We start from the raw sequence: 12,006 nt of genomic DNA on the forward strand, positions 1-12,006 counted from the left end.
AGTTAAGCTATATGGATCTATCATTTTTTTTAATACAAGCTAATATAAATTCCATAATTTACTCTTTGGCATGACTCACTGCAATATACATATGTAGGTATGCATGTATAATAATTGCGGTTAGAAAGGTCCGTATGGTACGTATATATATGTGTATGAAGATCTTAAAATAGTATACGATTTTTTCATCTAGTTATTTGTATATATGTATGTAAGTATAAATAGTATAACAAATAGACGGCTAAAGTTGTTGTTGTTATCTAAGTATGTAGATAGGTGTATATACTCTGTTTTCAATATTTTCATTTTTGGTTTCTTCATCACTACTGACATAATAATTGAGTTCCATATTTTTTGGGGCCAAGAGGGAAATATGCTGTTTGCATGCCCGTTGAAGTGTTGTGCCATTGTTAATGCCGCAACAGTTACATAACCAACCACAGGAACATTTGTTTACAAGTAGGTATGTTTGTGTAGTCGACAACAAAAAAAGTAGGTGTGTACTTTTTGTTGTCCATTTTGGTGGCCTGCTTCTTATAAAACACTACATGCACTTTTTTCCCGAAATGGATTTAGATTTTGATTGGGAAATCCATTCAAGAGGTAATCCTCATTGGCATGATCTCTCATGTATGTAATCATATCCTTGCATCTTTCAGAAACACGTCTGCGATGTATTTTCGCTTCCCTTCTCAGCTGGTCGTTGATAATACGCTGCTGTTGTATATTGGCAGCCGTCATATCAAGTAGAGCAGTTTCGGCGAGTCCTATTTTGAAAGCCACACAAAATAATTAAGGGGGAAGGAAGATGAATACCGGGGGGTTCCTTTTTTAATACAGTCAATCACTTGTGGCTTTTGGCCCGCTTATATGGCAGATACTTAGGGCACAGTGTTAATTGGTGAATCTGTAAAGAAAATAGTTTCAATTAAAATTACAGAAGAGTATATTATTTTCTTACTTACCAAAGACAGGTTTTCATATATGATTAAAAAAATTAATTAATTTTAATCTATATTCTCTGGAATTTTTCTTATTTTGCTTGCTTCCCTCTCCAAATTCAATATTCCTTTACAAATCAATAGTCAAATTCACACTGAATAAATATACACTCACTTGACATGAATATACATGACATGGGATTTTATCCCTTGGCATAGTTCAAGGGGAAATTTACTTGGTGTCGCTTTAGTCGCTTTTTACTCTATAACGGTAATTTTGTATTCAAATATATTTATTTGAATTTCGAAAATAATGGAAAAATTATATCACAAATTTAAATTCAACAGCAAAGACAATTAGAAACAGATGTTATTTTATTGACGTTTAGAAAGAACTGTCATTTTCTTTACATGTCAAACAAAACCTGTATTAATAACAAACAGTTAATACCAAGGTAGATATATAAGGTAGCCGCATCGGCGAATTGGGAACATGATATGTCAACATTGTTAACAAGGCGAAAAATAACTGATTCGCCGTGACATACAAAACTTGAAGCAAATTAAATTCAACCAATCAGAATTCACCATTTTGAAATAATAGTAAAAATATTTGTTTACTTTTTGAAAAATTTTGAAATTGTAAATGCTGGTCCAAATATAAGATTTGTGAATGAAAATTAAATCAACTTCATAGTATGGGAATGGTACAAGACGTGACCGATTTTGCTGTTGTTTTAATGACCTCTATGGACTTCAATTGAAATTTAGAAAATAGTAAATAAACATAAAGGCATACAAAACGTGTTTTAGTGTCCACTTCTTCAAAGGAAATCCAACAAAATTGAATTTCACCCAGAACCACATAATTATATGGATTTTATTCCAAAAGATGATATTTAAAACATAATTTTGTCTATCTTTTGGAATAGGCCTCATATAATATATGGTTAAGACCTTTTCTTATATTATCTACAAAGATATATCGAATACCAAAATCCCGAAAGGTTACCCAAGCCAACATTATGAAAAGAATACCAAACGGCCTTCTTTTAGAGAACAAAATAAGTTTCTTTCATCTTAGATTATTAGGTATATTAACAAAACAATAATGGGGCGTGTTACAGAAACCCAAAAATATATGTCCAATAAATTAATCGAAGAAAAACATATAATCGTTGACAAATCTTCTATAAATAGGACACATTCACAGGCCTTCTCTTCTGGTTAGGGGACCTTTTCTGCAGCTTGAACCCATCTCTCCTTGCTAAATTCTGACTTTCTTCTAATTAAATTCGACAGGAACGTGGCCTCTTATAGATATGAGATCTAATCGTCTGAAAAGTTATGGTTCCATCCCGAAATCTTCTTTACGGCCATATGGTCATCATTTGGAAATCCCAATGGCCAGTATCGATGTCGATTATTTTTCTACTTTTTTGTTCTTTATTTTGAAATGTTTTCTATTTCTATTTTTTTTTAATTTTACGTCGAATTAAAATTGTTGTGACATTTAATGTTACAATCACCTGGTTTGATACGGTTACCTTCTTAATATACCTTGGTTAATACTATATTTATTTTATTAATAAAAAATTTCATTAGCAATGTATTTTTTTAAAAATATACTTATTTTATTGTTCACTTTTGTAAATACATTTTATTTTTTTGCAATTTACCTTGAATTGCCAAACAATTTCAAAGCTAATGGTGTTTCTACACGATATGTATTTTACATATGTGCTGTCACTTTTTTACATATGGAAATCGAACTCGTCATGTGAAACATACGGAAATTTCAATGTGTCAAAACGATATGCAATTACATATGTATTTTTTTCCGAATAGGACGCGCTCTATTTTCGTATGTGAAACATAAGGAAATCAGCTGTTTGAATGAAATGAAAATATTTCATGAAAATATTTCAATTGCAATTCAAAAAAAAGGATGAAAAGGCAACAATTACAAATTATTATTTCGTTTGTAGGTGTTTAATAAAAAAAATGATGTTGATTTAAGAAAAAATAAAAGTGTTTTTTTGTTTATAGGTTATGTCATATGTAAAATACATATGCCGATTTGAACACAAAAATAAATGTTTTGTGTACACTGCTAATTTTGACACACATAAGGAATTACATATGGATGAAAAAGTGACAGCACATATGTAAAATACATATCGTGTAAAAACACCATAAGCTTCACCATAATTGAAAGCGTCCACACAACATGTCATGTGTGTCAGGTATCAACTCTCTCTCTCTTTCATTGTACACAAAAACATTCCATTTTTAGATATAATTCTCACTTTTTATATATTCTTTTTTATTTTATTTGTTTTCTTCATTTTATCCCCTTTAAATCTTTAAATATTCTTCTATTTGCAAATGTTTTTAATTTTGCAAAACAACTGTTCCAAGTTACACCTTAAATGACGGCGTTCACACAACATGTCAAGTATGATGCCAGTTATCATCTCTCCCACTTTAATTGCACCCAATTAGTATTATTAATTCAATTTTCCACTCTTTTCACTTCATTTTCTTGATAATAATATTTAATTCTATTTTATTCCTTCTTTATAATATATTTTCTTACAGAAAATTATATTAAAACCACAATTCAAATTTCCACCTTAAATGACGGCGTTCCCAAAACATACCGAGTATTCCAGAAAGTAATCACATCTCTCTCGCCCACTCGTTCGCTCACTCTCATTCAATGTACACAACATCTGTCAAGTAACCAAGTACTCACTGTCGGCATTCACTATCAAGAGTGAGGTTAATTTGTTTTCCATTGCGTTTCTTGACCGTTTGCTGTAGAAAAAAATCTGTGCATAAAAATGGCTTTATCAGTTCCCAAAGCACCTGGAGTTTCTCAAATGCTCAAGGATGGAGCACGGGTAAGTAAAAGTCATCACCCCCCAAAGAAGTTTTTGCAAAAATCCAAATATTTAATTAAAAACCATGGCAAAAACAAAACGTCTGTCATGCGGTTCTCAAAACTGCTGCTGCACCCCCTTGTCGCCATTAGCAATGGGTATGTCATAGTTATGACTGACTCATCACGGGACAACGAAGAATTAAAGCAAATGTTTCGAAAATTGCAAAAATTTCACAAATTAATAAATAAAAAAGTGAAATATAAAATGTGACCCTTTTCTTTTTAAAGATGTACAGCGGTTTGGAAGAGGCTGTCTACCGTAACATCACAGCCTGCAAAGAATTCGCCCAGACCATGCGCTCTGCCTATGGTCCCAATGGAATGAACAAAATGATCATCAATCACATTGAAAAACAATTTGTGACCAGCGACGCCGGCACAATTATGCGCGAATTGGATGTTGAACATCCTGCTGCAAAACTGATGGTCATGGCTAGTCAAATGCAAGATGCCGAAGTGGGTGATGGCACCAATTTTGTTGTCATCTTTGCCGGTGCCTTGTTGGAAAAGGCCGAAGAGTTGTTGCGTTTGGGTATTACCACTGCCGAAATTGCCGAGGGTTATGAAAAAGCTTTGGAAAAGGCCTTGGAAATTTTGCCCAAATTGGTGTGCCATGAAGTTAAGGATTTCCGTGATGTTGAGCAGGTCAAAGAGGTCATGAAATCCGCCATTATGTCCAAACAATATGGCCAAGAAGATTTCCTCACTGATTTGGTTGCCAAGGCTTGTGTATCCATTCTGCCCGATAAGGGCACATTCAATGTGGATAACATTCGTGTGTGCAAGATTTTGGGTAGTGGTTTGTCCAAATCGGAAGTGGTACATGGTATGGTGTTCAAACGTTTTGTGGAGGGTGATGTCACCTATGCTGAAAAAACCAAGATTGCAATTTTCTCCTGCCCCGTTGATATTATCCAAACTGAGACAAAAGGTACTGTGTTGATTAAGTCTGCTGATGAATTGATGAACTTCTCGTCGGGTGAAGAGAGTTTGTTGGAAAATCAAATTAAGGCCATTGCTGATACTGGTGCCAAGGTTATTGTTTCCGGTGGCAAAGTTGGTGATATGGCTTTGCATTTCCTTAACAAATACAATATGATGGCTGTGCGTCTTAACTCCAAATTCGATTTGAGACGTTTGGCACGTGCTGTCAATGCCACAGTATTGCCACGCCTTACCACCCCCAGCCAAGAGGAGTTGGGTTATTGTGACAAGGTGTGCATTGAGGAATTGGGTGATACCACTGTTGTGGCTTTCAGGTAAGGGAGAGGGAGAGATTTCATATTTAAAATTGTCGTAATGATGATGTTTGTGATTTCAGAAATGAAGGCAAGGACTCCCGCATTGCCACCATTGTTATCCGTGGTGCCACTGACAACTTCTTAGATGACATTGAAAGAGCCATTGATGATGGTGTCAACAATTTCAAGTGCTTGTCCCGTGATGGCCGTTATGTTCCTGGTGCTGGCGCTGTTGAAATTGAGCTGGCCACACAAATCTCTGCCTATGCTGATACCCTGCCCGGTTTGGAACAATATGCTGTACGTCGTTTTGCTGCCGCCTTGGAGGCATTCCCCAAAGCCTTGGCCGAAAATACCGGTGTCAATGCCACCGAATTGGTGAACCAATTGTATTTGGCCCATGCCGAGGGTAAGGGTCCGAATGTGGGTTTCAACATTGATGCTGAAAAGGCCGAGACCGTTGATGTTACCACCACCAAAATTTACGATCTCTTCCAATCGAAATTCTGGGGCCTAAAATATGCCGTTGGTGCTGCCACCACTATCCTGAAAGTTGATCAAATCATTATGGCCAAGAGGGCTGGTGGTCCCAAGCCACGTCAAAATGCCGGCAGTGATGATGAAAGTTAAACATAAGGATGTCATGCATTATTCTCTTAGAAATCATTTCTTTTTATATCATCGTATAATGGCGTTTAACGACGACGTTATTAATCCCTTCATTAAATTTTTTGTGTACTCACAAACACACACACGCACGACGTAATGTATTAACATGTTTGTAACTTACGTTTTCTGTTAGAATCCTTTCTCGTTAATTTTTTAAGCTTTATCTAAAAATTCATAATTAACAACAAACAAAAAACTATTCATCCCAAAACAAAAAAAGGAAGAAAAATCAATGATTTTCTTGCAAATAAAAAATATTAAACTTTTACAAAGTAAAACAAAAATGAACATGTTTTGTATAATTTTTTTTTTGTAATGAATGGCATGAAGGGATTGATGGATGCTGGTTATATGGCTTTTGTGTTTTTGAAAATGATTTGAATAAAATCTAATCTACTGTAATGTTTGAATGTTTGAAAATGACGAACTGCAACAACCAAGAATTTATAGGTAGGTAATTTTTTAAATGGGTGGGCGGGCGAATGGAGTTGTGATTTAATTTTTGGTTTAGAAATAAAACACAATTGGAAACGGTTTTTTGTTTTCTTTTTTTTTACTGTGTCCCACTAGTTAACACATCTAAATTTTGTAGTTTTTATTGAAATCTCTCCAAGCAAACGAACTTTTTTTTATAGATTTATTGCTTCATTATGGTTGGTTTTGAATTTATGATGTGATATCTTTTGGTGGTTTCTGTTGGTTTATTATTGTTTGTTGTGTATTTCATTTTTTTGTATAATAATAATGTCTGGAAGTGTCTGTCACCCCAACTTCGTGTACCGTACACACGACGACAATCCTCCGCATGCTAATATGCCTCAAGGTATGTGGTATTTGTGGGTAAGTAGTATGTGTTGTGTGACACGACGACAACAAGCATCTTCAAAAAATCATATATATATAATAAACAAATGTAACTATATATATCTTGTTGTATATAAATATTTGATTTTGGAAATATAACGATTTTTTTGTTTGGGTATTTCGTATATTGTTTGTTTGTGTGTGGGCAAAATTTCAAAGATTAAGAATCTTTAAATTTTTGCAACATTGTGTGTTTTTGAAAAAAAATTTTAATTTTTTTGTAAGATTTTTTTTAAAGAATTAATGAAGAAGACGAAGAAGCTTGAGAAAGTTGTTGATATTTTTCGATTATAATTATAAATTTGTAACAGTGTGTTGTTGATGTTTTTATTAATTTGTTTTGGTTTGGTTAATTTTTTTTTTTTTGGTATTCCGTTTAACTTTTGAGAATAATAAAAATTTGATTTAAAGTACAATTAAATCAAATATTGCTTTGAAGAAATATTGTTTATTTGAAAACTGTTTAACGCGTATTTTTTTCGAGAGAGGGGACAAATTCTCACCTATAATATTAATTAGCTATTATAATTTATTTAATTAATTGAATATTATTTTTTTAGATGAGTAACTTTTTACCTTAAGCGGTGTACATATATTTTTTTAAGTATTTTGCAAGGACGTGATATATATGTATACATTTATTTTTTAATTTAATTTAAATTTTTAATTAATTTTTTGTTTAACAATTAAAGCAAAAGATTTTTAAAATAACGCAATTGATTTCTTGATTTTTATTATTTTTGTTATTTTGACCAAACTTGGAATTGTGTATTTATTATTATTTTAATTAATTATTAGGAACTTTCATCTATTAACTGCAGTTTTAATAAATAAAAGTTCTTGAGATCGTTTTCTTTTAAATATTTTTATATATTCCAAAGTTTAGATAGTTAAAAAAATTAATAAAATTAATTTTATTAACTTTATTTCCTTTGTTCTTTTTAATTTTTATTTTAACTTTAATTTTTTTTTCGTTCAGAACCTCAAAATGTTATTTTTTAATTTTCGATTTCTGTTGTTGTAAATTTTGATTATTTTTTTTATTTAAAATGGTACTTGGAAGTCGAATGCGCGTATTTCGTTAAGGATTTTGTTGTTTGCTCACGACAACAAAACCCCCAACGTAATGTGTTCATTTCTAACCTCCAATTTTTTTTTTTTCAATTTCGTAATATAGTAAAAATATTAAAAAATATATATTATTTTAAAATAAAAAAACTAAACATGGTAATTTTATTGATGGTATTTCGTTAAGGATTTTGTTGTTTGCTCACGACAACAAAACCCCAAACGTAATGTACTCAAATTATAACCTAAAAAATCGTTGTTTTCAAATACTCTTTTGGATACTAGATTTCAAAATATTACATTCAATTATATATTATAGACATTTCTATCAGGATTTTCTAAGTTTTTTTCACAAACTAAGTCCACATTTTTTTTTTTTTTATTTTCAAGTCTGACCTCAAAAAAAAAATGACGGAATTCAATACAAAACTACTTTTTCAATCAATTCGAAGGTATTTCGTTAAAGATTTTGTTGTTTGCTCACGACAACAAAATCGAAATCTAACCTAAAAAAATAGTTTGGTATTCAAAACTTTTAAAAAAATACAAAGAGTTCCAGATTTTTTTCTTGTTCATCTCTAACCTAAAAATTTGATTAAAATTTTTAAATTTAAAGGATTTCAATACAGATCTATTTAGTGGTTAGTTCGTGAGGATATTGCGTGAAGGATTTTGTTATTTGCTCACGACAACAAAACCCCAAACGTAATGTTTTCAAGAAATATAACCTAGAAAATAGTTTTGTTTTCAAATCCTTTTTTTTATTTTTTTTTCAGAATATTAATTTTTTTTAAAATTAAATTAATGCCGCAATATTTTGAAGACTAGTTTAGATATTTCTTTAGGGTTTGTTTAACATTTTCTACAAAGTCCACACATTTTTTTGTGTGCTCAATTCTAACCTCAAAAAAATAATGGCATTCAATACAAAACTACTTTTTTAGTTAATTTGAGGGTATTTCGTTGAGGATTTTGATGTTTGCTCACGACAACAAAACCCCAAACGTAATGTGCTCGAAATATAACCTAAAAAATAAATTTGTTTGAAAACCATTTCTTAATAAAATTAGGGTTTTCAATTCTAACCTCAAAAATGTATTAAAAAACAAAACTAAATTTTTTATTAAATTGAGTGTATTTCGTTAAGGGCTTAGTTGTTTGCTCACGACAACAAAACCCCAAACGTAATGTGCTCGAAATATAAACTAAAAATAGTTTTGTTTTTCAAAAAATTTTGGGTTGCTCTTAGTTGAAATGTATCTTTTTACTTGTTTCACATTATATACTGAGTCCATTAGGTTCCGTTTAGTGAGATTATGTGGTAATTGTGTAGAGATTTTACTATTTTGTCTAAGATTTGATATCTATTTTGTCTAAGATATTTTGTCTAAGTTTTTGTTGGAATTGTCTTAGTTGGAATGTATATTTTTTTTTCTTGTGACACACATTTTATATTGAGATCATTCGGTTCCGTTTAGTGAGGTTATGTGGTAATTCTGTAGAGATTTTGCTATTTTGTCTACGATTTTCGTACACAACGGCAAAACCTCGAACGATTTTTTTTGTAATTTTTTTGAGATTTTCAAATCTTTTTTTTAAGAAAAAGAAAACCAATTTTGTGTTATCCCTTCAAATCCAGATATTTTTAAGGGTCAAATATTTTTTTTTTTTTTGGTAATTAAATGGAAGCCATATTTTTTGTTATCACAATGAATTCAATATAAAGAAGACTTTTTTCATCTATATTTTTTCTTTGGCCAATGGAAGCAAATTTTAACAATAAAAAATAAATTTTAGATGGGATAATTGAAGAAATAACACCGAAATCGCTTTAGACTCCCTATAAAAAATCAAATTCTGTCCACCGTTAGAACCCCTTTTATCGAAATCATTTTCCTGACCTCCTTCATTTAAGCAAAAATTAAAAAACAAACTAGTCATGTCCTCCTTTAGAAGCCTTATTCATCGAAATCGTTTTCACGACCTCCTTTAGACTCCTTCTATGCAAAAATTCTAATTCTGTCCTCCTATAGAATACTTTTTGTAATGAAAAAATATTCTAATTTTGTCCTCCTTTCACCGAAATCATTTTCATGCCCTCCTTTACACTCCTTCTAAGCAAAAATTATAATACTGTCCTTTTCACCGAAATTATTTTCATGCCCTCCTTTACACTCCTTCTAAGCAAAAATTATAATACTGTCCTCCTTTAGTATCCTTTTTCTAATGAAAAACAAAAATTTCTAATTCTGTTCTCTTTAGAATCCTTTTTCTAATGAAAAAAAAAATAATTCTCTTATTCAAAACTTCGATGTTAGGCGTAAACGAATTTGTCGAGCGAGTGTTCAACATTTTTTCAATTGCATTATTTTAAAAATATAATTGCTTTTGTTCTATATATATAATAAATACTTTTTTTTGGAATAATTTAAAACTATAATTTTTCTTTGGAAGGCAAAGTGCCCCAGAAATTTTTTTGTTTGTTGATTCTGCTTAACAAGTTGTTGTTGTTGATTTTTAAACTTTTTAAACTACGATATATGAGTAATTGTTGTTGTTTTTTGTTTTGTTTAATAATCATTAAAGCTTAATGTAGCTAGCAAAATATATAATTGGTTTTAAACGCGCGCTAAAACATTATTTTTTAATAATTTCTTTTTTTTTTTTTTGTTTAAATTGGAGTTTGTTTAAATATGTTAATTGGGTCCCAGAGCTCTTGTTATATGTTGCCAAGACCACTGGATACCATATCTGAGGGGTAGGATAAAAATTCAATAAACTGTTGTTGTTTACTAAGCTAATATTCGTAAATATTTAATAACATGTTAACGTTTGTATTATGATTATTATTATTAAAATTTAAATTTATTATTTTTTTAACGAAGAAAAAATATTTTGAAGTAGTTCTGTATTAGTATTATTTTAATTAAAGCATTATTTTTTTTTTTTTGTTGGATATTATTTGGTATTTAATATGGAATTATATAAAGTTATTTTGTTCGTTTAAATTTTTTGGGGGGCAAATTAGTTAATTTGTTGTGATTAAATATTTTTTGCTGTTAATAAAAAAATATATTTAAGGATTTTTCCCGTTTACCTTTTTTCGATTTTCATTTTCAGGCAACAAAACCCCCTGAACGTAATGAGATCAATCTAACCTAAAAAAATTGGTTTGATTTGTTTTCAAATTCAATTTTTTGTAAAAGGAGTAGGGGTTCTGGGAAGGAAGTGGAAGCTTTTTTTTGTTAATTTGTCGTTCTTATTCAAAAATGTTGTTGCAATTTTGTCATTTGTCAATTTGTTGTTTTTCGCTGTGTTCCTATTGTGAGTGTGTGTGTCTAACTTGGTTTACCTACTTTTCGTTATATTTTTTTTCTTTTGGGGTGTTGTTAACAGTTTTGTTTGTGGTATTTCGTTTTTTTTTTATTGTTTTGAGGTGTTTTGAAACTTAAAAGCAAACAAGTCATGAGCTGAGTGATCGATCTAAAATAAAAAAAATAAATGAATAGAGATCTCTATTTTGTTTTTGGTTTTTTGTTTCGTTTTTAATGAGACATTTTTTTTTTGTTTTTTCAAATGATGACAACGGCGGCATGATGCTATGTTCTTGATTTTGAAAAGGTTCGTTTTCTCTTGGATAATACAATACAATTAAATTTATGTATATATCTCTCTGAATATATAATAATAAAGTAATTATTATTTTTTGTTGTTGTTGGTAATAATGATAATATAAATAGTTTTAAATATGTTTTTTGGTTTACTTTTGTGTTTGTTGTTTATCATAAATATCAATAATATATAATATAGTATAGTAGTATATATATAGTAGACAGAGAAGTGTATATAATTCTGATATATGTGAATTTTTAATATATATGAGGATACATATATATACTGCTCTTGTTTTGAATAATTCCCATCATTAAATATGTTGTATTGTTATTGTGGTTGAGTACTTGAAAAATGTCATCCTTATTTTTGTGGTTGTTGTAGATTTTTAAAACTATTTATTGCTGATATAGGTGAGCCGGGGGAACTCTACTTCAAATGCCTATGAGATATAGGTTTTAGGCTATCCTTGATTTAGTTGATGTTTTTGCCAAAATTTCCACTTCTTAACTATTTCGTTGATTTCTGTTTCCACACTTCAATTTCCACACATGATCATCCTTCTCACATAGCCGCCTTTATCAATGCCGTAGTCGTCATCACCCTTCCGTCCATTATCCAATCCAATTCATCTATCCATCCATCCATTACATCTTAAATAATT

General features: G+C 30.5%; 2 protein-coding genes across 2 annotated transcripts; one reads left to right on the forward strand and one right to left on the reverse strand.

The window, feature by feature from the left end:
• Nucleotides 1-534: 534 nt before the first annotated feature.
• Nucleotides 535-797, reverse strand: LOC133335736 (guanine nucleotide-binding protein subunit gamma-1-like). Its single transcript, XM_061544037.1, has one exon. The coding sequence runs from the start codon at nucleotides 739-741 to the stop codon at nucleotides 535-537; it is 207 nt and encodes a 68-aa protein (XP_061400021.1). The 5' UTR covers nucleotides 742-797.
• Nucleotides 798-3,700: 2,903 nt separating this feature from the next.
• On the forward strand, nucleotides 3,701-5,774 carry LOC133335741 (T-complex protein 1 subunit theta). The gene is made up of 3 exons (XM_061544041.1): nucleotides 3,701-3,847; nucleotides 4,117-5,147; nucleotides 5,210-5,774. The coding sequence occupies exons 1-3, from the start codon at nucleotides 3,788-3,790 to the stop codon at nucleotides 5,757-5,759; spliced, it is 1,641 nt and encodes a 546-aa protein (XP_061400025.1). The 5' UTR covers nucleotides 3,701-3,787; the 3' UTR covers nucleotides 5,760-5,774.
• Nucleotides 5,775-12,006: the final 6,232 nt, after the last annotated feature.

This window comes from Musca vetustissima, unplaced genomic scaffold (genome assembly GCF_032173495.1).
Source record: "Musca vetustissima isolate MV318-11 ecotype Yass unplaced genomic scaffold, APGP_CSIRO_Mvet_v1 utg7804, whole genome shotgun sequence".
Lineage (NCBI taxonomy): Eukaryota > Metazoa > Arthropoda > Insecta > Diptera > Muscidae > Musca > Musca vetustissima.

Excerpts from the sequence above, each read along its gene's own strand:
- LOC133335736 (XM_061544037.1), bottom strand. The coding sequence starts at position 741 with ATGACGGCTGCCAATATACAACAGCAGCGTATTATCAACGACCAGCTG.
- LOC133335741 (XM_061544041.1), top strand. The coding sequence starts at position 3,788 with ATGGCTTTATCAGTTCCCAAAGCACCTGGAGTTTCTCAAATGCTCAAG. Across the intron at positions 3,848-4,116 it reads TGCTCAAGGATGGAGCACGG|ATGTACAGCGGTTTGGAAGA; the intron begins GTAAGTAAAAGT and ends TTCTTTTTAAAG. Across the intron at positions 5,148-5,209 it reads ACCACTGTTGTGGCTTTCAG|AAATGAAGGCAAGGACTCCC; the intron begins GTAAGGGAGAGG and ends TTGTGATTTCAG.